The sequence below is a fragment of the Jaculus jaculus genome, chromosome 16 (genome assembly GCF_020740685.1).
Source record: "Jaculus jaculus isolate mJacJac1 chromosome 16, mJacJac1.mat.Y.cur, whole genome shotgun sequence".
Taxonomy (NCBI): Eukaryota; Metazoa; Chordata; class Mammalia; order Rodentia; family Dipodidae; genus Jaculus; species Jaculus jaculus.
Window position 1 is genome coordinate 21609926 of NC_059117.1, and position 27421 is coordinate 21637346.

Sequence of the window (27421 nt, forward strand, 5' to 3'; positions counted from 1 at the left end):
TTAACATCCTTAACTTGCCTTCCTTCAAATTGAAAAATCTTGCTGTCTTGTATTTTCCAAATCCTTTAATTTTTAAGTTTATTTTTACTTATTTATTGAGAACGAGCAGAGGCCCCCACTCACTGCAAAGGAACCCCAGACAGCATGTGCCATCATGTGCATCTGGCTCACATGGGTTCTGGAGAGTTGAACCTGGGTCCTTAGGCTTCACAGGCAAGCACTTAAACCACTAAGCCATCTCTCCAACCCTATAAATTTTCATTTTAAAGCTTGTACTCATTTATAAAACTAGAAAAAAATGACAAAAGTGCAGATCCCCTTGACCATTATCCTACTCAGCGTCCTCTGTTAAGTACTGTTAGAGCTGTTTTTTTTTTTTTTTTTTTTGGTTTTTCGAGGTAGGGTCTCACTCTGGCTCAGGCTGACCTGGAATTCACTATGTAGTCTCAGGGTGGCCTCGAACTCTCGGAGGTCCTCCTACCTCTGCCTCCCGAGTGCTGGGATTAAAGGCGTGCGCCACCATGCCTGGCTCTGTTACAGCTTTTTTTTTTTTTAAATTGTTTATTTCTTGAGAGTGATAGATAGAGAAAGAGGCAGAGAGAGAGAGAGAGAGAATGGGCATGCCATGGCCTCCAGCTACTGGAAAGGAACTCCAGATGTGTGCCCCCTTGTGCATCTGGCTAACGTGGGTTCTGGGGAAACAAGCCTCGAACCGGGGTCCTTAGGCTTCACAGGCAAGCACTTAACCGCTAAGCCATCTCCAGCCCTGCTAATAACTTTTGACAATTAAGTTCCATGTCCTGGTAAGCTAAATGTATTTCCTTAGTGATATTCAATAATCTCTCATGGGCCATTGTGGGATAGTTCATTCATCCCAATACGTGTGAGATGGTGCTAAGCACCTGGGCCATGTCAGCCTTGAGACAACCATCCACAGGCGTTGGTATACAACGTGTAGATGGGTGTCAGAGCCTGGTGGGAAAACAAGTGAGGAAAGCTGAGAACAGGGCAGAGAGCATTGAGAAGATGACATTTGATGGCTGGGGTAGACTGCTTGGCCCTTAAAGGCAGTTGCTAGCCGAGACTTGGGTTCTGTTCCCCAGCACCCATGTAAAATTGCTCATGAGTCAGCCTTGTGTGCAGTGGCAAGACACCCTCTCTCAAAGAAGGCAGAGTACAGACAACTCTGACATCCACATGTGTGCCCATACAATAAACATGATTTAAAAAAAAAAAAAAACAGTATTTGAGCAAAATTTTAGTTAGCTGAAGGTCACATAAAATGGAGGCAGGGGGATGGAGAGATGGCTTAGTGGTTAAGTACTTGCCTGTGAAGCGTAGTAAGGACTCTGGTTCGAGGCTTGATTCTCCAGAACCCACGTTAGTCAGATGCACAAGGGGGCACACATGTCTGGAGTTCGTTTGCAGTGGCTGGAGGCCCTAGCACACTCATTCTCTCTCTCTCTCTCTCCCATACTAAATAAATATAAACAAGGGCTGGAGAGGTGGCTTAGAGGTTAAGCACTTGCCTGTGAAGCCTAAGGACCCTGGTTCGAGGCTCGATTCCCCAGGACCCACGTTAGCCAGATGCACAAGGGGATGCATGCATTTGGAGTTCGTTTGCAGTGGCTGGAGGCCCTGGCGGGCCAATTCTCTCTCTGTCTCTATCTGCCTCTTTCTCTCTCTGTCACTCTCAAATACATAAATAAAAATAAACAAAAATAGTAAAAAAAAAAAAAATGGAGGCAGAGCTTTCCACATACTGCAGTCTGTAAGGGACTTAAAGTGGGGTTACACCTGCCTGGCTTACATGGTAACAAGAAGAGAGAATGCAGTAAGGAGTAAGGAGATCAAGGGCTGGGGGTTAGCTTGGAGGTAAAGCACTTAGAATGCACAAGCTCCTCGGCTTGATTTCCAACAGTGGACAGAGGGAGGGTGAGGAATAGATATGAGAAGCCATTGTGTCATTCTGAGTAAAAGAATGGGCTGGTCTGTTTCTTTGTAAAGGATTATTCTGTGTGCTGTGAAAGACTAGTGAGACAAACATGGAAGCCAGAACCAACAGAGGAGTGTCTTAATAATCCTCTAAGAGATGTTAGTAGTACTGTGGGTATATTGAGAACTGGGTGATTTGTGGAAAGATGCACATAGAAAATTAGACACTTACATGAGATGTATGCAAAACTGAACAGTACGTATGGCCCTTGTCTTAGGAGCTCAGATTCTAACTTGTCTAGAAATTGTCCTTGATAGCCATTTCTTAGTTTTCCTTAAAAGATGGACTCTGGGGGCTGGTGAGATAGCTCAGCATTTAAGGTGCTTGCCTGCAAGTCCTAATGACCCAAGTTCAGTTCTCCAGTACCCACATGAGAACCAGATGTACAGAGTGGCACATGCATCTTGGAGTTCATTTGCAGTAGCTAGAGGCTCCGCTGTGCCTACTCTCTCTGTCCCTCTTCTCTCTCTCTGCTTATAAATAAATTTTTAAAAAATTTAAAAAAGATGTATTCTTTTTCAATGACTAGTAGCCAGAAAAAGACTTTTTTAAACCCTTAAAAATGAGTGTTAAATCCTTAAAAATGTCTTGAAAAGGATACTAAATTATTTAACTCCAAACTTAATATCTTTTTACTAGCTTTTTAGGTTATATTTAATCGTACAATTAAAGTACATAAATTAGTAACTGGCACAAATATGCAGAACATATCTATGTGTCACCTTGTGCATCTGGCTTACGTGGGTTCTGGAGAGTCAAACCTGGGTCCTTAAGCATCTCAGGCAAGCGCCTTAACTGTTAAGCCATCTCTCCACCCCAAAGGGCTATTTTGAGAATAAATGATGGCATGTTATATGGAGTCTAGTTAGGATTTCCTGACCCATTTTTGGCCTGAGTAGTTTGAAGAATGGAATTGTCATTCCCGGAGGCAGAAAAGATGGAAGAGGGTTGGGGAGATGGCTGAGTGGATCTAGAATGGGCTGTGCAAATCTGAGTACCTACCTGGGAGTGGATCTGCAGAACCCACGTCAGACACAGTAATGAAAACGACTAAAATAGTGTGCCTGTGGTGAGAAGGGAGGTGGAGACAAAATCCCATGGAAGCTCTCAAGCAGCTTGTTTGGTGAACACGGGAGTAAACAAGAGACCCTCAGTGAAGGTGGAAGGTGAGGACCAATTTTCAAGGTTGCCTGATAACCACGTGCATATTGTGGCATGCACAGACCACACTCGCAGGAATGCACACACACAAACACCAGAAACCAAGATGGAAGAGCACACTTATCGGATCAACACGGTGAAATCCACGATGCTAAAACCCACTAACTATCCTTTTATTATTCATACAGTATAAAGCCAGGCTTAGGCTTCAACTATTTCTAAGTGGCATATTTTCACGTTAGGTGACCATGCGTATGAAATGCTTCGTAGTAAAATAATTTAACGTGTCCTAGTGTGTCCACCTTTTAGTTCCAGCAGTGTATCTGTATGTAGGTTAGCCTATTTCCCACTGACATTACATCCTTGCAGTGTTGCTCTGGCTTGCCTACATTTGTTTTACCTCTATCTTCAACATGGTCGCAACCTCTTCCTAAATCAAGGGTGAGATATCTGTGCTTGTCAAATTCTGGGATTTTCCACAGGTTCCCATTGCTCCAAGCCTAAGTCCCTCAGTGGCCAAGAGGAAAGTTCCCTTGAGGATGCGGTTATAAGCAAACCTCTAAGATGCTAAGGTTGACTGTCCTGTGATGTGGGCGCAAGGAATGGAAAGTCCCGTCTGCTTCCTGTGGCTTAAGTTGGCAAGAACGTAGTGGGTGCCATTCCCTGGGAAGATGCATGCAGGGGCCAGCGCCTGTTCAATATGAACTTGAACCCATTGCCTCACCAAGCCAAGCAGTTACTTAGGTCGGCTCTTATTTTCAGTTTATACTCCAAGTTCTCTGAAGGGAAAGGTGTTACCCAGAGATTCACAGACATACATACTGTGTGTGTGTGTGTGTGTGTGTGTGTGTGTGTGTGTTTGCACCTGTGTGATTCTTAAAATTTGCAAGATAAACAAGGCTCTATAAGGTGTCTATGACTCAAAAAGCTTAAAGACGGTCGTGTAAAGTGCTGAATCTCTAGTTGTTAATTAAGATCACTTTGTAAATAACCTTTCATACCTTTCTGTATCTGGGCTTAAGTCCCGCAGACAAGGCCTCTCAGTAAAGACAGGTAACAGAGGATGGGAAGAGTACTTTGAAAGAACTGCTTTATGTTCGGAGGAAACGCTTAGAGGTAAGTCTAAAACAGCTGGCTCAGCTTTGCCATTGTTAGTAGAGGTCTGCCGCGGGAAACTTTTCACCTGGGGAGATGCAGACAAATGTCTTTACCCCAGATAGCGTTCACATGGCAGACCAAGGTACGAGCGCACCAATACCGGTTAGGTGAACCAATGAGTTTATCAGGGGTCACTAACAGAACATGGAGAGGGATTGTTTATAGGAACGCGGAACTCCCAAAGCCGCTTTGATGGCTGCTTTGATGGTTCAGAATTACTCCTTGGATGCTCCTGCCTCAGCCCCAGGATGAGGGTTATGTACAGAGCAGCTGCACAGGGAGAAGTCTCAGCCTACCCTGTGGCCACTTCTAGAAACGCCTTGTCCCTGTCCAGGAGTATGAGACCACAGAGCAGCACTTCAGTGGGACTCAGTATATTGGGATCCCCCCCTAGTTGTTCCTCCTTCAGTCTCGGGGTGAGCACTGACTTACAGAGCATGAGACTCCAGAGTCACCACCTCAGTGGAGTCCTTGTTCCTTGATCTTTTGCTCTCTGTATCTATCTCCCACTGAGGCCACAAGACCTCATGCATTATCGTGTACAGCTGGTGCAGGGGGACCTGCATCTCAGGTGGGGGTCTGATGACTCTTCCATGCCTTCTGTCCTGAGTTGACCCAGCTGCGTTTTTATTATTTTTTAAAAGACTTCTGGTATTTTTGTTGTTGTTGTTGTTTTATTAATTTAGGAGAGAGAGAAGGAGAGAGGGAGGGAGAATGGGCACCCCAGGGCCTCTAGCCGCTGCAAACAAACTTCAGATGCATGCACCACCTGGCTTGCGTGGGTACTGGGGAATCAAACCTGGGTCGTTAGGCTTCCCAGACAAGTGCCTTAACCTCTAAGCCATTCCTCCAGCCAGCCCAGCAGGGTTTTTTGTTTGTTTGTTTGTTTTTATTTATTTATTTGAGAGCGACAGATACAGAGAGAAAGAAGCAGAGAGAGAGAGAGAGAGAATGGGTGCGCCAGGGCCTCCAGCCACTGCAAACAAACTCCAGATGCGTGCGCCCCCTTGTGCATCTGGCTAACGTGGGTCCTGGGGACTCGAGCCTGGCACTGGGGTCCTTAGGGTTCAGAGGCAAGCGCTTAACCACTAAGCCATCTCTCCAGCTCCCAGCAGGTTTTGATAAAGCTGGAAATAGTTATTTACACCTTTCAATGCGGAGGAAATTTGCCATGCAGCAAGGTCACTAACTCCTTTTCTGATGGTGGTGATGTGAATTTCTACCTGTCACATGACTAAATCTCAATTTGTACCAAGAGCGATGCCAGTGCAGAACAGAAGCATGAGTGCTGAATCTCGTACATCATGCTCTGGCAGAGCCTAGCTCCAGAGCTGTTACTCCACCTTTTGAGTTACAGCTAATGACCAACAGTCGGGGTGGGGGGGTGCGGGGAGCATACTTTTTTCACCCCAGAATGTTCTTTCACCAGACAAGACCAGGAAGAATTGCTTCCTGTTTGGCACACTTTCACTTTCTTCCTTTATCACCTCATAGCTCCGCTAGCTTACTCACTTTTCATGCCAGGAAGGAGGAAATCAAGATTTGCCTGGGGCCTGGAGAGATGGCTCAGTAGGTAAGGCACTTGCCTGCAAAGCCTAATGACCCAGGTTTGATTCCCCAGTACCCATGTAAAGCCAGATGCAGAAAGTGGTGTGTGCATCTAGAGTTCATTTGCAGCAGCTGCAGGCCATTCTCTCTTTTTCTGCTTGCAAATAACTAAAAAGATTTTTTAAAAAGATTTGCCTGGGAAACTACTTAGAACTATATATATGGCATTAGAAGGATTATGTCTGCATAAAGATAGAAGGTGAAAAACTGAAAAACTGAATTGAACATAAAATTTGGGCAAATAAGTCTCATTATAGTTTCTTACAGTATTCTTGTCACGCTATTATAAAGGAAAACACAGCAAACATCTCAGAAAGCAAATAACAAATTTAATAAAACACAACTGCTATACAACTTAATCTTTTTAATGGCTATGTTTTATCATGACCTGTATAAATTCTGTATAAATTCTGAGAGTCAAAATAGTGGTATAATACACCCCAAATATGCACAAAGATGGTGACTTCAATGTATACCTATCAGTGCTACAAAAATACTTATAAACAAAATTTCTTCCTTTGATAAATCTACAAGGTATAAAATTAGAGAGTATTTACATAATTTCATACTAGATATGTGAAAAATATACCATGCTAGAACAATCTCGTTCCAAAGTTTGAAACATAATTCTATCAAAAATATTCTTCATACAATGTATGAACTTATCAATAACTTTCTAGGTATAAAGTTGTTCTTCACATGACAGTCAGATGAGAATCCTTCCAAGTTGTACTTTGATTAGAATTTTGTTTCAATTGGCACCTGGAAGAAGACAGAAAGTTCTTGTTTTAAAGATTGTTAAGTTCTCCTTTCTATAATTATCTCTTGGGAGCTAGAATTTGCCAGAATTCATAATGTTTTTGTCTTTAATGAACCTTCCATTGCTGTTTGGTTAGCAAGAATCATTTTATTTGACAGAGAAAGAGGGAGAGAGACAGAGAGAGAATGGGCATGCTAGGGCCTCCAGCCACTGCAAGTGAACTCCAGGTGTGTGTGCCTCCTAGTGCATCTGGCTAATGTAGGTCCTGGGGAATCAAACCTGGATCCTTTGTCTTTACAAGCAAATAAATGCCTTAACCACTAAGCCATACCTCCAGCACCCCCTTTTTTGAGGTAGGGCTTCACTCTAGCTCAGGCTGACCTGGAATTCTTGAAGTCATGGCAATCCTCCTACCTCTGCCTCCTGAGTGCTGGGATTAAAGGCATGTGCCACTATGATTGATTTCTTTACATTGAAGCTTCCAGGAGCTATGTGCACCAGCCAGGGACACTTCAGTGGCGGCCTAGCCATAACTGCTGTTGTATGTTCCTCTAAGGAAGCCAGAGGCTAATGATAAATGTTGCTTTTTAAATATGGGAAACCCAGGGTACATCATGGTGCTGACTTCATTCTGTTAGACAATTATCTCTGAAGTTTGGATCAAATATCGAATACTTAACTGGTGTTTGGCTTCATCCTTTACAACTTGGTGACAGTTCTGAAGTCAGCTACTCTGAAGAGGGTTTCTAGTATGAAGGCTTTGGTTTTGAGGGTACACAGGCAAGATACTGAGTGTGGGTTTCTCTGGAATCAGTATCATAATGCTTATCTAGGATTTGCTTTCCACTTTCTTCTGTCGAACTTTTTGGAATGACCAACCTTTTTTTTTTTTTTTTAAATTTTTATTTATTTATTTGAGAGCGACAGACACAGAGAGAAAGACAGATAGAGGGAGAGAGAGAGAATGGGCGCGCCAGGGCTTCCAGCCTCTGCAAACGAACTCCAGACGCGTGCGCCCCCTTGTGCATCTGGCTAACATGGGACCTGGGGAACTGAGCCTCGAACCGGGGTCCTTAGGCTTCACAGGCAAGCGCTTAACCGCTAAGCCATCTCTCCAGCCCATGACCAACCTTTTTAATACACCTTTGATATTTGATACCACACTGGTTCAGGATTATCTTCTGCTATATGTCTTTTTTTTTAAATTTTAAAACATTTTATTTGGGCTGGAGAGATGGTTTAGTGGTTAAGGTGCTTGCCTGCAAAGCCTAAGGACCTAGGTTCAATTCCCCAGGACCCACTTAAGCCAGATGTCCAAGGTGTTACATGCGCCTGGAGTTCATTTGCAGTGGCTGAAGGCCCTGGTGCACCCACTCTCTTTTTTTCCCCCCTCTCTCTGCCTCTTTCTCTGTCTCTCTTTTAAATAAATAAATAAAAATTAAAAAAATATTTTATTTATTTGCGAGTTGAGAGAGGCATAGAGAAGAGAGACAGCTAGAGAGAGAGAGAGAAAGAATGAGCCCAGCAGGGGCTCCAGCCACTGTAAACGAACTTCAGATGCATGTGCCCCCTTGGGAATCTGGCTTATGTGGGTACTGAAGAGAACTGAACCGTGGTCTGTAGGCTTCACAGGCAAATGACTTAACTTCTAAGCCATCTCTCCAGCTCTGATAATCATTTCTTCATTTGTAATCTACATTTCTGCTTGCTTTTCCCTCACTTAAATCCCCAGTCACCTCTGTACTTGGAAGTCATTAGATTCTTCTGAGGACCTTCAATCTGTTAGTGTCACTGCAAGGCAGAGGTGGCACACTGTAGTGAATAGGACACAGGTCTTGGCATTAGGTGTTTCTGTTTTTTTTTTATATTTTTTATTTTTATTTTTTTGAGGTAGTATCTAGTCCAGGCTGGCCTGTAGTTCTAGGGTGGCCTTGAACCCACAGTGATCCTCCTACCTCTGCCTCCTGAGTGCTGGGATTAAAGGCGTGCGCCACCACACTCAACTTGTCATTAGATCTTAACTTAAGCCTTGTTGTTGTCACTTGATGTGTGACCTTGAGAAAATTCATTTAACCTCTGAGCCAGTTTCTCAGTATCCTCATTTGTAATATGTAGATGTCTTTTTTGGATATTATCAGAAGGATTAAAATGAGGTGATGTATCTACCATGTATTGGGTTTACAGAGAAAACAGCTTTGGTTTGGTAGTCCTCTTTTTCTAACTTCCAGATGTTGCCTTGAAGATCTGGGTATTTAATTTTAATTTTATTTATTGTTTCATTTTTATTTTTTGGTTTTTCGAGGTAGGGTCTCACTCTAGCTCAGGCTGACCTGGAATTCACTACATAGTCTCAGGGTGGTCTCAAACTCACGGCGATCTTCCTACCTCTGCCTCCCGAGTGCTGAGATTAAAGGCGTGAGCCACCACAGCTGGCTCAGAACTGAGTATTTTAGAAATCAATGTTCTAGAATGAAATGGAACTATTTGGTTAAATGATTAATTGGTAACTCATTCTAGTAAGGAAGGAGAGGAACTTAGCTTTCCTGCTGAACTAGACACTGTGGCAGAGACGTCCCATGCCCTTGGCTGTCAGAGAATGTCTTAGTGTCTTGGCTCCATTGCTAATTCAGCTGTCAGTGCACATGGCAATACCTTCCCTGCCTTGTGGATGATCAGAATATGAGAATCAGATTGGGCTTTGAAAACTTTATTTCAAGCCGGGTATGGTGGTGCACGCCTTTAATCCCAGCACTTGGGAGGCAGAGGTAGGAGGATCGCTGTGAGTTCGAGGTCACCCTGAGACTCCATAGTGAATTCCAGGCCAGCCTGGGCTACAGTGAGATTCTATCTTAAAAAAAAAAACAACAAAAAAAATAAATCTTTATTTCAACTTTGAAAACATGAAAGAGATACACTCAATGATACGTTACTAGAAATTTCCTCTGCCTATTTCCCTTTGTTATTTTCCTGGTCTGAGTTTCTTTTTTTTTTTTTTTCTTTCATATATTCCCTATGAAACTGGTCAGCTTTGCTTCAGTTTCTAGGGATGAAGCATAGAGGCAGCTCAGAAAGATACTGGGCTTTGAAAGATGCTGGAAGAGACCCTGCTGAATAAAACAAACTTCTGGGGGGGGGTTGGTTTTAGTAATATCCAGATGCAAACAAAGCTTACCTGACATTCCCGGTTACGTATCCCTCCATTTGTATTTATGGTAAAGTCAAATTTCATTTCTTTTTCCTGAGGGGGGGGAAAAAGAGTAGAACATATGGATCAGGAACTGACTTGTAACACGTTGAAATATGAGGAAAATCTTAAGAAGTGTAGAGGTTGGTTCTCAAACAGAGCTAGTACCTGAGTGGAGTTCAACTTTGACGCGCTGTAATCCTTCTTCATCAAAATATGCAAAACAGCATCGTGGATTGTTAAGAAAAATATTGAATCTGTGACTTCATCGTCAAAAAACTGACACCGAGCAAGCTTGTCGATGAAGTCATCTGAAGAAAAAGAATAAACCACAGAACTGAGGGAAAAGTACTTATTTCTTCTTGGGACTGCTAATCTGCAAAATTTTTGTTGTTTGTTTGTTTGAATTTATGTCTCCCTCTAGCCCAGGTTGACCTGGAATTCTCTATCTAGTCTCAGGGTGGCCTCGAACTCATAAACTCCTCCTACCTCTGCCTTCCAAGTGCTGAGATTAAACCCAGCTAATCTTCATTTTCTAATGTGCATTTCTATGACTTTTGGGTTAAGTATTCAAGGGTTGGAGCAGTATAAGACCCAGGTATCTGTTATGTGTTTATTGCCCTAATGTGAAAGAGAAAAAAAGAAAAGGTACAAATGAGAAAACCTTTAATTCCAGAAGGAAATCTATTTAGGCAAGAGCTAGTGAATTACTACCCTTACTTAATGTTTGGAACGAGTCTGGCTTATTGTTAAAAACTGGGATTCTTGAGCTAGAGAGATGACTTAGTGCTTAATACGCTTGCCTGCAAAGCCAAATGACCCAGTTTCAATTCCCCAAGACTCACTTAAGCCAGATGCACAAGGTGGCACATGTGTCTGAAGTTAGTTCCCAGCAGTTAAAGGCCTTGGCATGCCCATTCTCTCTGTATCTTTCTCCTTCTTTACCACTCTCTGACTCTCTATCGGAAAAAAAAAAAAAAAAAAAAAAGGAAATATTTCTACAACTGGGTGGCTCACTGTCAAGGGAAAGGGAGAAAGAGAGAGAAACTAAAGATGGTTCTGGGGATCTTCACTGGGCAACAGGACAGGTAGTTGATGCAGGGACGCAGATAGCAAAAGAGAGAATGCAGTGAGTGAGTGAGGTTCCGCACACAGAGTTGCAAATATGTATTTGAGGTGCCTGGGGAATATACAGTGAGTTGAATACATAGGTCTCAGCTCATGGTATGGACTGGAGGTATAGTTTTGGGGTTTAATGTTAGATACACATGCCTTCATAGGTATGGAGGAGATTGACTAAAAAGAATCTGTGAGGCTAGAGAGATGGCTTAGCAGTTAAGGCACCTGCCTGCAAAGCCTAAGCAGCTGGGTTCGATTCCCCTGTACCTGTACCCACATAAACCAGAGACACAAGTGTGTGTGACACATGAGTATGGAGTTTGTGTGCACTAGCTAGAGGCCCTGGCATACCCATCCTCTCTCTCTGCCTCTTTCTTTCTCTCTCAAATAAATAAATATTTTAAAAAAAGAGTGAAATTAGAACTGTGGAGTTTGAGGTTGAAGCCTGGGGAAAGCAAAAGGCTAAGGACTGGCAGAGAAGCCGGTGTCAGAAATAGGAAAAGTAGGAAGTAAGTCAGGAGAATGGGAGAGTCAGAAGTCAGGAAGAGACAGTTTCAAATCAGGTTTTTTAAAAAATATTTTATTTATTTAAGGGAGAGAGAGAAGAGAGAGAGAATGGACACGCCAGAGCATCTAGCTACTGTAAATGAACTCCAGATGCATGATCCCCCTTGTGCGTCTGGCTTACATGGGTCCTGGAGAGTCGAACTGGGATACTTTGGCTTTGCAGGCAAATGTCTTAACCGCTAAGCCATCTTCCCTGCCCCGCAAAAACGAGTTTTTAAGAACTAGCACTCAAGTAAGCCCCATCAAGGGGAAGGTTGGGAGGCGGAAGTTAGCCCTGTCAAGCAGCGTCGCTGATAACGGACACTGAATGGCCCCACCAGGGAGGGGAAGCAGAAAGCCACTCGTGCAAGGCCGAGGAGGGCAAGAGACGGAAAGCCAAGCAGTAAGACTGCTTTGTCAGCAAGTTGAGAATGAAAATTGGTTAATCGTGACTCATTTGCCTTCTATTAAATACACATTCTGATCATAAAATTCATTTCATTACATATCAACCACAGAGCTCAAACACAAAGTTGCAGTTCTCATAGGGATTCTCATTGGCTCAACTGGAAATTAGTTTTCTTTTTTTGTTTGTTTGTTTTTTTATTCAATGTCCTGTTCTTTGGAGAGGCAGTCTAGATTGAGAGTTGGCAGTGGGTCCTGAGAGGGAGCTCAGCACGTTAAATGCAGGAGCCTGAGCCGCGGATAGAGCTCAGTGACAGAGCCTTTGCGTGGCATGTAGAAGGTCTTGAGTTTCATCTCTAGGCCTAGGGGAGCATAGGATTGCCAAGCCCTTTTTTTTTTTTTTTTGGTTTTACAAGGTAGGGTCTGCACTCTAGCTCAGGCTAACCTGGAATTCACTATGTAGTCTCAGGATGGCCTTGAACTCACGGTGATCCTCCTACCTCGGTCTCCCGAGTGCTGGGATTAAAGGTATGTGCTACCAAGCCCGGCTCCAAGATTGCCAAAACTTTAGCAAATCATGGTGGAATTCCAGCACTTAGGAAACAAAGGCATGATGATGGTGAGTTTGAGGTCAGCTTGGGCTACATAGTCAGATGATATGCTACATAAATTAATTAAAAGAACTTACCATCCGTTCCAACGATATACACATCTACCTTGATCCTGATAAATTCTTGCAAAATCTGTGAAAGAAAGCAAATCTTTTTTGAGGAACAGTTTCCTTTGTCAAAAGCATCAAGAAAACTATCAAAGTTATATTTTACTCAAAAAAAAAAAAAACCCACAGGGCTGGGTACATGGCTTAGTGGTTAAGGTGCTTGCCTACAAAGCCAAAGGACCCAGGTTCAATTCCCCAGGATCCACATAAGCCAGATGCATCAGGGGCTCAACTAGAAATGCTGACAATACAATACTATGGAAACGGACTACAGCTTTCTTGTTTAGTCCTGTTTTTAATCACAGCTATCTTTTTATATGGCTGTTTTCTAAATACTATTTTAAACGGCCAAATACAATTTCATCAGTTTAAAATAGATGAGGATAAAAACAAACACAGGGCTAGAGTCATGGCTCAGCGGTAAGAGCGCTTGCTTGCAAAGACTGACACCCTGGGTTTGCGTCCCTTGTGCCCACGTAAAGTCAGATGCACAAAGTGGCACAACATCTGAACTTCACTTACAGTAGCAGGAGGCCTTGGAGCGTCCATACTCGCCTTCTCTGTTTTTCTCTGTCTCTCTCTATCTCTCAAATAAATGAATAAATATTTAAAAAAAAACACAAATTGATCCACTGTTCCATGTCCCTGTAGACCATTCCAAATATTTTCTGATTTCAAGGTAAAATATAATGCCTACAGTGTCTAAAAGCATTGCAGCGATATTTAGTTGTTTTTTTTTTTATTATTTGAGAATTACAGAGAGAGAAAGAGGGAAAGAGAGAGAGAGAGAGAAAGAGAGAATGGACACGCCAGGGCTTCTAGGCACTGCAAAAGAACTCCAGATGTGTGCGCCCTCTTGTCCATCTGGCTAACGTGGGTCCTAGGGAGTACAGCCTCGAACTGGGGTCCTCAGGCTTCATAGGCAAGCACTTAACCACTAAGTCATCTCTCCAGCCCAGTGATATCCAGTTTTGATAGGAGTAGTATACCTGCAGGTTCTGCATCCATTAGAAGTGTAGACTTGTGAGCTGAAGAGATGGCTTAGCAGTTAAGGCACATGCATGTGAAGCCTAAGGATCCAGGTTTAGCTCTCCAGGTCACATGCCTCTGGAGTTTGTTTGCAGTGGCTAGAGGCCTTGGCATGCCCATTCTCTCTCTCTTTACCCCTTTCTCTGTCTCAAATAAATGAAAATAAATCTTTTTTTTTTTTTTAAGTGTAGATTTGGGGCAAGGGAGATTGCTCAGTGGTTAAAAGCATTTGCTTGAAAAGCCTGCTGGTCCAGGTTCAATTCCCCAGTAACCACAAAGCCAGATGCACAAAATGCCCATGAGTCTGCAGTTCATGTGCAGCAGAAATTGGCCCTGGCACACCTATACTTTCTCTCTCTCTCTCTCTGTCAAATAAATAAATAAAAATATTTCTAAAAAGAAGTGCAGATTTCGTTTTCTTCAGAATCACAGGAAAATACACAAATTCACGGAAGAACCGTCCCATCCTCACCTGCCCCCGCCCCATAAAATACTGTATTAAAATTCTAAGCAAGTGTGTATTCTGTCGAGAGCATTCTTCTGCAAACATACTTTGGCCCTTAGCTCATGATTGGCTGTGTCCCGTGGTGGGAGACGTTAAGTTACCGTTTTGAGACCCCGCATTGAAGAAACATCGAGAAAGGACACGGCTGAGAAGTCAAGGATGAGGCTGTGGAGGCTGATCTTGGGGATGGCGATGTTGAGGGGAAGGTCGGCATTCCAGTCTATCTCGAAGGGAAAGTCCGCCGTGTTGATGGGCCGGTCCAGTTCTTCTATCTGGTTGTTGTCTAGCTCCTCGTCAGAGTCTTTCAGGGTGTCCACGGTACAGATGAACCCTTTCTGCGGGCAAGAGTCGCCAGCATGATGACCCTGGCCCGAAAGGAGGTGCCAAGGAGAAGGAGGGAGTGGGGTGGGGGGCGCACAGATTCAAGGGTGAATCGAGCAAGGGTGGCGTAGACGCTTCGTACCTTGATGTATTATTTATTTAATTTGGTGTTTTCAAGCTAGCGTCTCGCCCTAGCCTGGGATGCACTGTGCAGTCCCAGGCTGGTCTTGAACTCACAGCGACCGCTCCCGCCTCTGCCTTCTGAGCGCTGGGATGTGAAGGCGGGCGCCAAGCAGGCCTGGCCCTTCCTACTTTTATATGTTGGTGCTTTGTAGTTTTTGTCTTTTTAGTTTTCCCAGAACAATAATAATAATAATAATAATTTTAAAAAAAGTAAGGGAGTATTCGGATGCCATCCAAAACATGGTATTAATTGATACGTAGAATACCTTGTCTGGAAGTTCATTGGCAGTCATGGAGCGGGCACCTTCACTGACGCTTCCCTAAGCTGTCGCCGCTGCGCACACTTACCGGCGTCACTTGCAGCAGGCCACGCTTCTGCATTTTCCGGATTTTCTTCAAAGCCTTGTTGCGTTTGCGCAGAATTCGAACTGGACTAAAGCCAACCTGCAAAAATCGGGCTGCGTCATGACAAGGGCCCCGGATAACCTCCTGCTTACCCAGCGTGGGTCCAGCAGCTAGCTGGGAGGCGCTGGGGGATTGGGGCACATAGAAATATTGGTGATAAAAGTTGAAAAGTTTTGTTTTGGTTTTTAAATATTTATTTATTTATTTATAAGAAGACACAGAAAGAGAGAGAGAGAGAGAGAATGGGTGCACCAGGGTCTCTAGCCACTGCAAACAAATTCCAGATGGTACTGGAGAATTGAGCCTGGGTCATTATCTTTGCAGCCAAGTGCCTTAACGGCTGAGCCATCTCTCTAGCCCCCTGAAAAGTGAGTTAAACAACACCATGTTAGGCTTGTGTTTTGCTTAGCCTGTAGGCAATTTATCAAAATTCAAAACTCTCAAACAGTCTGGGATTTATTTAAAAAAATGATTCATAGGTAGATTTAAACCTTATTTGAATCTGTTTGTGTTTGGGGCCCACATAACTCTTGGGGAATTTAATTTAATTTTCTATCTATGAAGTGTGTCACATAATTAGTATTCTGCTTATGTAATTTTATTGACGTTTGTATGACTGGATTTTTATAAAATGTATTCCAACTTGATATTATAATTTTGATTTTAGATTTAGGGCTAGGCTTCATTTTCTCCTTTTAAACAAAATGAGTTGTTATTGCAACATTATTTAGTTCCAGGGTAACAAGAAAGGAAGATCAATTATAAAATAAAAAATCTTTGATAAACAATGACATTAGGGCTTGGGGTATATTAGTTCATGGTAGAGCATTTGACTATTATATGTGAGGCCCTGGTTTCAATCCCTAGCATGGAAAATTTTATTTTAAATGGAAAGATACCAGATTAAGTAAATGTGTTATTTAGAAAGCATATGTACAAAAGAATGCTGCTTTTGTAAAAGGAAGGAAATATTGGGCAGAATAGCATCTGATGCATACCAGACTAGACCAAAAGGCATGTTTGGAGAGTGAGTGCCAAAGCTCTTGTTTCTTCAAGACTGCTCTTGATCTCTACCAGTATTGGTGATTAAATGTCCATTGACTATAGCTATCCTGAATCTAGGCAAAGATACAATTGGGTATTAAATTCTCCCATTGTCTCAGATGTTGATGCCCCAGAAAAATCTGGAGGGTAGTAGCCACTAACAACAAGCAGCCTAGGGCTGGAGAGATGGCTTAGCAGTTAAGGTGCCTGTCTGTGAAGCCTCAGAACCCATGTTCGACTCTTCAGATTCCACGTAAGTCAGACATCAAGGTGATGCATCCACAAGGTCGCACATGTGCACTAGGGGTACGCACATGTGGAGTTCGATTGCAGTGGCTGGAGGTCCTAGTGCGCCAATTCTCTCTCTGTCTCATAAAAAAACCCAGCAGCCTAATACCATGTAGTAAATCTTTTTTATTAAACCCATTGGCAGGCATACTGACACACGCCTTTTTTAAAAAAATTTTTTTTTATTTATGTATTTGAGAGCGACAGACACAGAGAGAAAGACAGATAGAGGGAGAGAGAGAGAATGGGCGCGCCAGGGCCTCCAGCCTCTGCAAACGAACTCCAGACGCGTGCGCCCCCTTGTGCATCTGGCTAATGTGGGACCTGGGGAACCGAGCCTCGAACCGGGGTCCTTAGGCTTCACAGGCAAGCGCTTAACCGCTAAGCCATCTCTCCAGCCCCCATGTAGCAAATCTTTACAGCAGAACTGGACAGAAGGATTCTGTCTGCACCTCACCCAAGGAGGCTTATTTTCCAATTTTTTTTTGTTTGTTTGTTGTTGTTTGCTTGTTTTGTTTTTTTCGAGGTAGGGTCTCCCTCTAGTCCAGGCTGATCTAGAATTCACTATGGAGTTTCAGGGTGGCCTTGAATTCACAGTGATCCTCCTACCTCTGCCTCCCGAGTGCTGGGATTAAAGGCGTGCACCGCCACCACGCTTGGCCCCGACATCTTTAATGGACACGTTAAAGGAGTTTCACCTCTTCTGAGGTGTGTGACACAAAGACGCTGACACAATCTGGCTCCAACATGCTGGAAGTTATGTTGGACTTTCTGGTTCAAGAACAAACATTTCATTCCCAGATAGTCACTAGAACTTTTTAAAGTTGAACAGTCCCAAACCTTACAGCATCAATAAGTTTCTGCTTAAAGAAGCCGATGTTTGCGAAGTAGATCGGCGCTGGACATCTGAAAATCTTCACTCCTTCTGGCTCATACATCTGTAAGATATAGAAGTAAAATGATGAGCCGGGCGTGATGGTGCACGCCTTTAATCCCAGCACTCGAGGCCACCTTGAAACTACATAGTGAATCCTGGTCAGCCTGAGCCAGTGTGAGACCCTACCTTGAAAAACAAAACAAAACAAAGCAAAAAGCATGATGATGAGAAGTAAAATGAGATGGGTCCCATTAGATTCACTTTAACACCTTTTAGCAAGTCAAAGATGACAGTGAATCATTCTTACCTCAGAATAATCTTTTTTATTCTTGTAGATGTTGCTCCTTCCAATATTGGCCAGTGTGCTGCATTTTGGACTGTCGAGAAAAACAACAGCAACATGCATATTTGTTAAGCCTAAAATTGCTTTTTTTTTTTCTAGTATATCAACATAGGTTACTTTTCAAAATTGAAAAGTTTGGGAAATCATTATATCATTAGAGACCTTGGAGGGCAAACAACTAATCTTTGTGTCCCATAGCTCCTTACACAATGCCTCTGACCTACCTACCACATTACAATTTATACAGCATTCACGTAAGCTTCTGCCATTTTAATTCTGAACATCGCTGTTACTCAATGCGGTAAGGGCATATGATTACCCAATTATATGCATTGGAGTAGGGCATGGAGAAGAGAAATGACGTGTGTACATGGCCACTCAAGTTTGTCTCCATGCTTGATGTATAAGTAAGGAATTCAACCCACTGAAAATACAGACTCAAGAAAGCAAGAATACCAAGGTAGTTCCATACTGGTATATGCCATTAATTAAGAAATAACTGAAAGAAATATCTCTTCTAGAGCCTCCAGGTTCCCAAGAAGCCATATTTCTCCTTATACTCCTACCATCTATTCCAGCTAGGCTGAATGACCACATGGTGGTGATATTACCTGCCAGTGATTTTAAAATCAGAAAAATGCTTGAACTGGATGAGTTGTAAGAACCTAAGTTTTTTGTAAAATGTTAGGACTAAAGAGTCTTTTAGGAGTTTTCTAATCCAGCTCTGAGCATGTAAGGCAGGAGTGCAGTCTAAGGACTGATGAAGGCTAGCCCGCCACTATGGTAGAATTTCACTCATTTAGTGACGTGTTCCCTGGCTTAACAAATCTAAGGCAATGGTATTGAACCTGCTTAGGACAGAATTACTTCCCATTTATGGACAGCAAACAGATTCAGAGATGTGTGATTTCTCTGAACTCATGTCACAGCGAAAGCAGACCAATACTAGGTCCTCTGCCTGGGTTAGCACCTAACACTGGATCATTCTATTGCCCTTTACGCCTTCTGGTGAGAAACTAGAGGAAGGCTTTCTTGATGAGCCCTGATAGATTCGCATGCCTAGCCATTAAACTACTTTTCCCTTAACCAGTGATCTTTTTCTCCTCTTCTGATTGGGAAGGTCAAAGCCTGCCAGGCATGCAGACTACAAGGTGCACTTACAATTGGGTCCTGAACACAATAGTTAGGAGCTGAAATGCCACACTTGCTGCCAGGCCTAACCCGAGCCCCAGGACAATGGCAAAGATGAAGGTCATGATCCAAATTAACTATAAAAAGAAAGCGACACATGCATTACAATTTGCTTCGAGTGAAGTATAATGGCTTAGGTCTAGGGCGATGAGAAAGCATGGCTTCCAGGGCCACAAGCAGAAGCTGCAAGCTGTTATCTTGGACTTCCTAGGAGGTCATTTCTGCTGGCTCAGATTCTGAGCCACAGAAACAAGCAAATAGCTATAAGAACATCCATATAGAGTCTGCCCATTTCTACTCCCCCCCCCCCCGAACACAGGAAGAAAGGAAATTGAATCTATTTGCCATAGCAAAAACGCCAGAGTACACTATTCACTAAAACCCAGCCATCAGGGCTGGAAATATAGCCCCATGGTAGACCATTTGCCTAGCATGTACCGGGCCCTGGGTTTGATTTCCAGCACTGCAAAGAAAATAAACAAACATGTGGCTGGAGAGCTGGCTTAGTGGTTAAGGCGCTTGCCTGTGAAGCCTAAGGACTCATGTTCAACTCTCCAGGTCCCACGTAAGCCAGACACACAAGGTGACATAAGCATGCAAGGTTTCACATGCACACAAGGGGACACGCACATCTGGAGTTCAAATGCAGTGGCTAGAGGCTCTGGTGAGCCCGTTCTCTCTCTCTCTAGCATTAAAAAAAGGCCAGTCTGTTGGGCTTGCCTCCAAACAAACAAACAAACAAAAACCTTAGGAGAGCCGAAGAGATGGCTCAGTGGTTAAGTGTGCTTTCTTCACAAGCATGAGGGCCTGAGGGGACTGAAACCTTCTGAGTTTGAATTTCCAGATCCCAGTAAACAGCTGGGTGTGGCCACACAAATGCTTGTAACCCCAACCCTGCAAAGAGGAGCAGAGACCAGGTGAAAACCAGCAAGCTTCAGTGTCAGTAAGAGACTCTGACTCAAAATGAGAACAGGAGGAGGAATGGAGTGGTAAACCGACCTTTTGTGAGGGCATGGGGTTCTGCAAGGGCACATGCACATGCATAACACACATAGACTCGCCACACACACACACACACACACACACCCCACATTGCATGCGCACACACACATACATACACATACCACACACACCTATACACACACACCACATTGTGTACACACATACATACACATACACCACATACATACACACACATACACATACATCACACACATACAAACACACACCACATTGCATGCGCACACACACATACATAAACACATCACACACACATATACACACACACCACATTGTGTACACACATACATACACATACACCACATACATACATACACACACATACACATACATCACACACATACAAACACACACCACATTGCATGCACACACACACACACCCAAAAAAAACCCCAAACTTCACTGCGCTAAAAGTGGGCTGAAATCCTGCACAATGATCTAATCAGGAAAAAAAGTTAACCAAACGCAGCTTATTACTTTATGCTCTTTTAGTACCATTGGGTAATGCTGACAAGCTTCTCATGCCCCAGACTTTGACCCTGATTAAATTATGTTCTCTGCTTCTCAAAGCAAGGTGCAATGAGGGCAAGAGGGAGCGAACCTTCCCAAAAGAAAGAGTAGGTCCAGAAAGAACACTCAGAATTTAAACCCTTTGCAGAGTCTCTGGAAACTAACACATCTCACAATGAGGAACGGAAGGAGCGTGTGCCCTAAATGCAGCATTTCTGTGGCATTCAGGATGAGCACAGTGCCTTTTATAACAGATCTGAGAAAAGCCTTCCACTAATGATTTCTGAAGCATTTTCTACCTGCAGGAGCCCATCCTTTATTTGTCTGTTTCTTTCTTTCTTTATTTTTTCTTAGAGGTAGGTCTTGCTCTAGCCCAGGATGACCTGGAATTCACTATGTAGTCTGTGGGTGGCCTTGAACTCATGGCGATCCTTCTACCTCTGCCTCCCAAGTGCTGGGATTAAAGGTGTGTGTCACCACATCTGGGTACTTATTATTCTTGAAGTAGTAAGTAGTATCTTGCTATGTCACTAAAGTTGGTCTTACACTCGTGATCTTTCTAGTTCAACCTCCCAAGTGCTGGGATTATAGGCATATGCTACCACAACCAGCCAGAGTTCATATTTTTTATGTTTAAATCACAGATAATGATCCTTAGAGTACACAGTTTAAAGTTAGGAAATAAAGTCAACTTAGGTTAATTCAAACACACGTAGAAGCAAAATTTCACAGCTTATGATATGAATCTGCACTTCACATGGACAACAAACTGCCATTCTGATTTATCTTAAAAGCCCTTGTGTCTACTTACACAGTCATATTTATCCTTTCGCCACAATCTGCCTATTTCAGCAAACTGCATCAGCATTCCCTTTAAGTTTCCAAGTGCTAACGCTGCCAGGACAGACTGTGAAAGATAGAAACACCAGATATACTTGAAGTTAATCAAATAAACCACATAAAAGCAAAGGTGAAGGCTGCAGATAAGTGGGTCCCTTGGCGGGCCTCAAAGCATGTCGACAGATACACCCTTTTCCGGTGTGTAATGCCATACAAGACACACCAGAGCTGGGACTCTGACCTGCATGAAGTTGTCCCCATTACAGTGACAAGAGCTGAATTGCTCGTGGTGATTATGCCATAGATGATCTGATGGCACTTAATAGTCTTCAGCAGATCTTTTTTATTTTTTATTTATTTTTGTTTTTCAAGGCAGGGTCTCACTCTAATCCAGGCTGACCTGGAATTCACTATGTAGTCTCATGGTGACCTCGAACTCACAGTGGTCCTCCTACCTCTGCCTCCCTCCTGAGTGCTGGGATTAAAGGTGTGTATCACCTCGCCTGGTTTAAGCAGATTTTAGGAAGCATGACAGGTAGGCCCTGGAATCTATTTGAAGCAGGGCCCATCTAACATGCATCTGCTCATTGAAGGTGAGGGCTGAGGAGATTAGGGTTGTCCTTTGTGAAACACACAAAACAGCAACTTGGGGTGTTTGAGGTTTTGGAACAAGACTTCAGATCTTTAGTGATGACCAGCAATTATGTTGTTTTATAAGGGGAGGCTGAAGATCACAGGATAGTTCATGAAGATCTGAGGTGGGCTTTCTGGGTAGCACACACCATATCTACTCTCTTCCTTGCTGTGGTTCTAGATGCACTGAGGAGCAGGGAGATGACTCAGAGTTAGAGGCACTTGCACTTGCTTCCCCAGTACCCTCATAAAGACAGAAGCATAAAGTGGTACATGAGTTTGGAGTTAGTTGTTGTAATGCCAAGAGGTCCTGGCACATCCATACTCTCAAATAAATAAATACATAATAATTATTTATTCATCAAATGGTGGATGAGCTAATGAATTAATATTCCCTAAGCCCGTACTGACCCCCAGTCCCAGTGTTAACAGCACTGAAGGGTAGCAGCGCTACGAGTGCCTTGGATCAAAACCTTAGCCTGGGGCTGGAGAGATGGTTTAGCGGTGAAGCATTTGCCTGTGAAGTCTAAGGACCCTGGTTCAAGGCTCGACTCCCCAGGACCCACAAGGATGCACAAGGGGGGCACGCATCTGGAGTTTGTTTGCAGTGGCTGGAATCCCTGGTGCGCCCATTCCCTCTCTCTGCCTCTTTCTCTCTCTGTCACTCTCAAATAAATAAATAAAAATGAACAAAAAAATTAAAAAAAAAATGGAAACAAGTTGGGCGTGCTGATACATTCCTTTAATCCCAGCACTTGGAAGTAGAGGTAGGAGGATTGCCATGAGTTCAAGGCCACCCTGAGACTACTGAGTGAATTCCAGGTCAGCCTTGGCTAGGGAGAGAACCTACCTTGAAAAATCAAAAAATTAAAAATAAAAAAAAAAAATGGGGACAACTAAGTAAAGTTGGTAATTTACTGAACATTAGTTGTCCAGCACCAATGTCCTGGTCTAATGATTATACTGTAGCTGTAAGAGTGGTCGCCCCTGTGGTAGCTGGGATGACCACACTCAGAGCACAGAAGCCTGGTGCTGGATTAACATTTCATCTGTCAATTAACATGGGAAAAAGGGCTAAATAACAGCCAGTAGAAATTGTTGGGCTTCATCATATCTTTGTTTCCTTCACAGTCAGAACTATAATGGAATATCTGGGTAATAATATTAATGACTTTCACTAATGGTGTGGGCATTATTCCATTTAAGCCCTATAGGTACCCTATGTGACAGGCATTATTTGCCTCCCTATCTTACCAGTGGAGAGCTTGAGGTTGATGGCTGTTGTTATTGGCACCAAAGCACATAGATAATAAATAGCAGAGCCTGGACTAGAAGTCGGTCTACAGAGCTGGGTGTGGGGGCGCACGCCCTTAATCCCAGCACTCGGGAGGCAGAGGTAGGAGGATCGCTGTGAGTTTAAGGCCACCCTGAGACTACATGGTGAATTCTAGATCAGCCTGGGTTAAAGTCGGTCTACAGGACACACCTGGCCCAGTACATTCAGCACCACTTTAAAATCATAGTGAAACCACGAAGAACAATGTACCAGCATCTGTTTTCCTAGAGGCCCTACATTTTTCAGGGTCTAATGTTATTTATTTTTTTTAGAGGTAGGGTTTCACTCTATCCCAGGCTGACCCGGAATTCACTATGTTGTCTCAGGGTGGCCTTGAACTTATGGCGATCTTCCTACCTCTGCCTCTAAGTGCTGGGATTAAAGGCGTGCACCACCACACCTGGCTTCAATGTTATTTTTGAGTTGTGGACGCTGCAGCAATTTACAAGCATTGAATTCAACTGTACCAGTTGCACCTGGGGAGCAGGAGGCAAAGCGGCGAGCTCAGTGTCTGGCTGTCTCCTCCCATCCTGCACGGTGACTGTGTCACTTCTGGAGCCAAACCGAACCTCTAGGAGCTGATGGGTATGTTCCTAAGAACAGGTGTGGAGCTGGTAGCGCCACTCTCTGTACTAGATAGAGGGCCCGGTTGCCTCAACCTTTAAGAAAAATCTTTGTTTTGGTCAGTCCGTGTTGAAGCTGCAATGCCAGGGCGCCTTCCTGTTTAAACATTAATTATATTTTGCACTCCGCACCTGCAGAGAGCAGAGCCGATAAGGCAGTTCGGACATCTGCATTCCTGGCATTCAGTAAAGACTGCCAGGAAAAAGGAAATATTTTTGACCATACAGTATTGGCTAAGGTATTTGAAAGTTTGTCATGACCTCATTTTCCCTTGCTTGGTTTGTGCTTTCAGAGTTTGTGAGCTAGTCTTTCATCCAGCACTTTTTTTTTTTTTTTTTGAGAGAGAGAGAGAGAGAGAGAGGGAGGGAGGGAGGGAGGGAGGGAGGGAGGGAGGGAGAGAGGGGGGGGAGAGATAGAGAATTGGTGCACCAGGGCCTCGACCAGTGCATTTGAACTCCAGATGCTTGTGCCACCTAGCGGACCCTGTCCTTGCCTCATCTTTGCGCGTCTGGCTTTAAGCGGGGTCTGGAGAGTCTGGGTCCTTAAGCTTCGCAGGCAAGCGGCTTAGCCACTAAGGCATCTCTCCAGCCCTGACTCAGCACTCCAAAGAGATGTGCCATCCAAAGAGAGCGGAGGGTTACCTTTTGGAGTGGCTGCAGAAGAAATCCAATGGCGACAATGACAATCAGCACGATGACAGCTGAGAGAAGTCCGGCAACCTGAGAGAACAAAACAATTCTCGCGACAGTCGGCACTTGCCTCCTGCTTGGATCTCCCGGTTCCCAGCGCCGCTGTAGCCCTCACAGCACAAATGCTGGAATACCTGGGTTTTGCCTCCTGTGCTCTCCTGGACCCCTGATCTGGACAGGGCTGTGCTCCCTGCAAAGCCTTTGAATGATCCCGTGAATATGTTGCTCACTCCCAAGGCGATTAACTCCTGACAGGAAACAAAGAAGGGAACTTATTCAGAAACATTCTCTTAAAGAAATGATATATATTTTTCAGAGGGAGAGAGAGAGAGAGAGAGAGAGAGAGAGAGAGAGAGGCAGATAGAAAGATGGAGAATGGGCACACCAGGGCCTCTGGCCACTGCAAACGAAGTTCAGATGCATGTGCCACCTTGTGCATCTGGCTTATGTGGGTACTAGGGAATGGAACCTGGGTCCTCAGGCTTCACAGGCAAGTGCCTTAACTGCTAAGTCATCCTTCCAGCCCAAAGAATATTATATGCACAAAAATATGGCTTAGAGTGGCCCGTCAGATCCAGTGCCAGCTGCAGACTCACCTGGTTGCCATCTATTGGATAGTCATATTTGAGGGAATAGACGCTCGCTACTGAAAAGGCCACCGCAAAGCCCACGATGGCAATTCCGAAGCAGTCGCCCACGGTCTCTTGGAAAATCTGAACATCAGGTGCGATAGGGGGCTTAAATCTGAAATTAAAATTAAAAGCAAAACCTGTCACCAACTTGTTTATAAACTCATATAACTATTTGGCAAGTCAATGAATGAATGCAATATAGGCCGAGTCATGTCTTCCTTTGAAGTACGACATACAAGAATTTGATACCATTGAAAATTGCCAGTTTGTTTGAAAATAATTGTTGATTAAAAGGTTATAAATCCAGTCCAATAATAATGGTAACTTGGATGTGATCTTGCTGGTGGACTCACAGTGTATAGTGCACTTATGTCCCTATAAGCTTCATCAAAATGGCTTAGATCCTACTGGTACTGTTAAGATGGGTTTCAGTGTGGTCCTCTAAGCCTCTAGTTGTCAACCATGGATGATTTTGAGCAAACATGATTCTGAGACAGTGAAAGCAAAAAACAACAACAAAAAGTCTTTCCATTGATAGCAATAACCTTTCATGGAAACCCGCAATGCACAGCTGGTTTGGGGCTCTACCCTTCATTCCATAGAACTATTATAGTCAATCATGCCCAATAGACAGAGGGCTTTCGCCTAAAGTGACTTTTCATAGAAATGTACACCTCACAGAAGATCCTTTTATGTTTACATCTCATGAACTTAAGAGCAGTTAAATACATTTGTCAGTTGTATTGTAAAAGGTACACATCTCAAACTCCACATCAATGTACTCTCTCAGCTCTGTCAAGATCAACATCTGACCTGAAACTTATTAGAAGTGGGATAATTGGATTCAGTCAACTCTATCTGAATTTTTGCTTCATCTTTTGTTTATTTCATAATAAATTTCTCACTCTAGTTTGTTATTTACTTATTTGAGAGAGAGAGAGAGGCAGATATATAGAGAGAATCAGCATACCAGGGCCTCCAGCCACTGCAAACAAACTCCAGACACATGCACCAACTTGTGTATCTGCCTTACGTGGGTACTAGGGAAGTGAACCTGGGTCCTTAGGCTTCACAGGCAAGTGCCTTAACCACCAAGCAATCCCTTAAACCCCAGCTCTAGTTTTTTTTTTTTAATTATTTATTTATTTATTTGAGAGCGACAGACACAGAGAGAAAGACAAATGGAGAGAGAGAGAATGGGCGCCCCAGGGCTTCCAGCCTCTGCAAACGAACTCCAGACGCGTGCGCCCCCTTATGCATCTGGCTAACGTGGGACCTGGGGAACCGAGCCTTGAACTGGGGTCCTTAGGCTTCACAGGCAAGCGCTTAACCACTAAGCCATCTCTCCAGCCCTCTAGTTTTGAAGGAGTACTATTCTGTGCACTCTGTTGACACCACAAATCAGGTTGGAATGGGTTGAAATGGTGTCTTGCTTTTTAAAAATAAATCTGGGGCTGGGAGACAGCTCGGCTTAACTGCAGAGGGGCTTGCCTGTAAAGCCTGACAGTCTGGACTCCATACCCTCACAAATCCACATGCACAAAGTGGAGTGTGCTTCTGCAGCCTATTTGCAGTGGCAAGAGGCCTGGGATGCCCTTATACTCTCTTTTTTATTATATTTTTATTTATTTGAGAAAAAGAGAGAGAAAAGAGAGAGAGAGAGAGAGAGGGGATGGGCACACCAGGGCCTTCAGCCACTGCAAATGAACTTCAGATTCATGCTCCACTTTGTGCATCTGGCTTACGTGGGTACAGGAGAATTGAACCAGGGTCCTTAGACTTTGCCTTAACCAGTAAGCCATCTTGCCAGGCCCCTCTTTTCCTTAAATAAATAAATGAATAAATTTGGTTGCATGGTTGAAGTTTGACTATAATACTAAAATAGCCAGAAACTTTCATTATCCTTTTGTCTTGGCGTCTGAGCACCACAGTATGGTGTGATGCACTTTACTGTCCAAAGACTTAATTCCCTGGCTCTGTCACTTATTCTTCCTAAGCCAGATGTGTCAGATGAGGATAATAGTTGTTTTCTTGTCTTCATATTTTTGTGGGAGGGTCAATTAAAATAATTAATGTGACTACTGTTTCTACAGTATGAAATACAAAAATGCCTGCTATTACAGTAAGATACTTTTGTGATTTAAACGTGTCATGTTTCACTAAGTATTCCTCTTGGATCATGTTATTTGCCTTTAATGCATATGTGATTTCACAAAATAATTTCTAAGGTAATAGAAGTAACAGACTAGCAAGAGCGAGTAAACATTAGCTTTCATTAATATTATATTTGCAGCAA

At 43.5% G+C, this 27421-nt stretch overlaps 1 protein-coding gene across 1 annotated transcript in view; it reads right to left on the bottom strand.

The window, feature by feature from the left end:
- Positions 1–6605: 6605 nt before the first annotated feature.
- Slc26a3 (solute carrier family 26 member 3) overlaps positions 6606–27421 on the bottom strand; it is a 32826-nt gene continuing 12010 nt past the window's right edge. Inside the window, exons 8-20 of the mRNA XM_004652869.2 lie at positions 25090–25237; positions 24628–24741; positions 24446–24523; positions 21183–21278; positions 18812–18918; positions 17615–17684; positions 17276–17368; positions 15042–15137; positions 14291–14524; positions 12626–12680; positions 10036–10178; positions 9856–9921; positions 6606–6685 (exon numbers count right to left, since the gene is read on the bottom strand). Of these exons, the coding sequence (XP_004652926.1) occupies positions 6662–6685; positions 9856–9921; positions 10036–10178; positions 12626–12680; positions 14291–14524; positions 15042–15137; positions 17276–17368; positions 17615–17684; positions 18812–18918; positions 21183–21278; positions 24446–24523; positions 24628–24741; positions 25090–25237 (1324 nt within the window). The 3' untranslated portion in view covers positions 6606–6661. The remainder of the gene's footprint in view (positions 6686–9855; positions 9922–10035; positions 10179–12625; positions 12681–14290; positions 14525–15041; positions 15138–17275; positions 17369–17614; positions 17685–18811; positions 18919–21182; positions 21279–24445; positions 24524–24627; positions 24742–25089; positions 25238–27421) is intronic.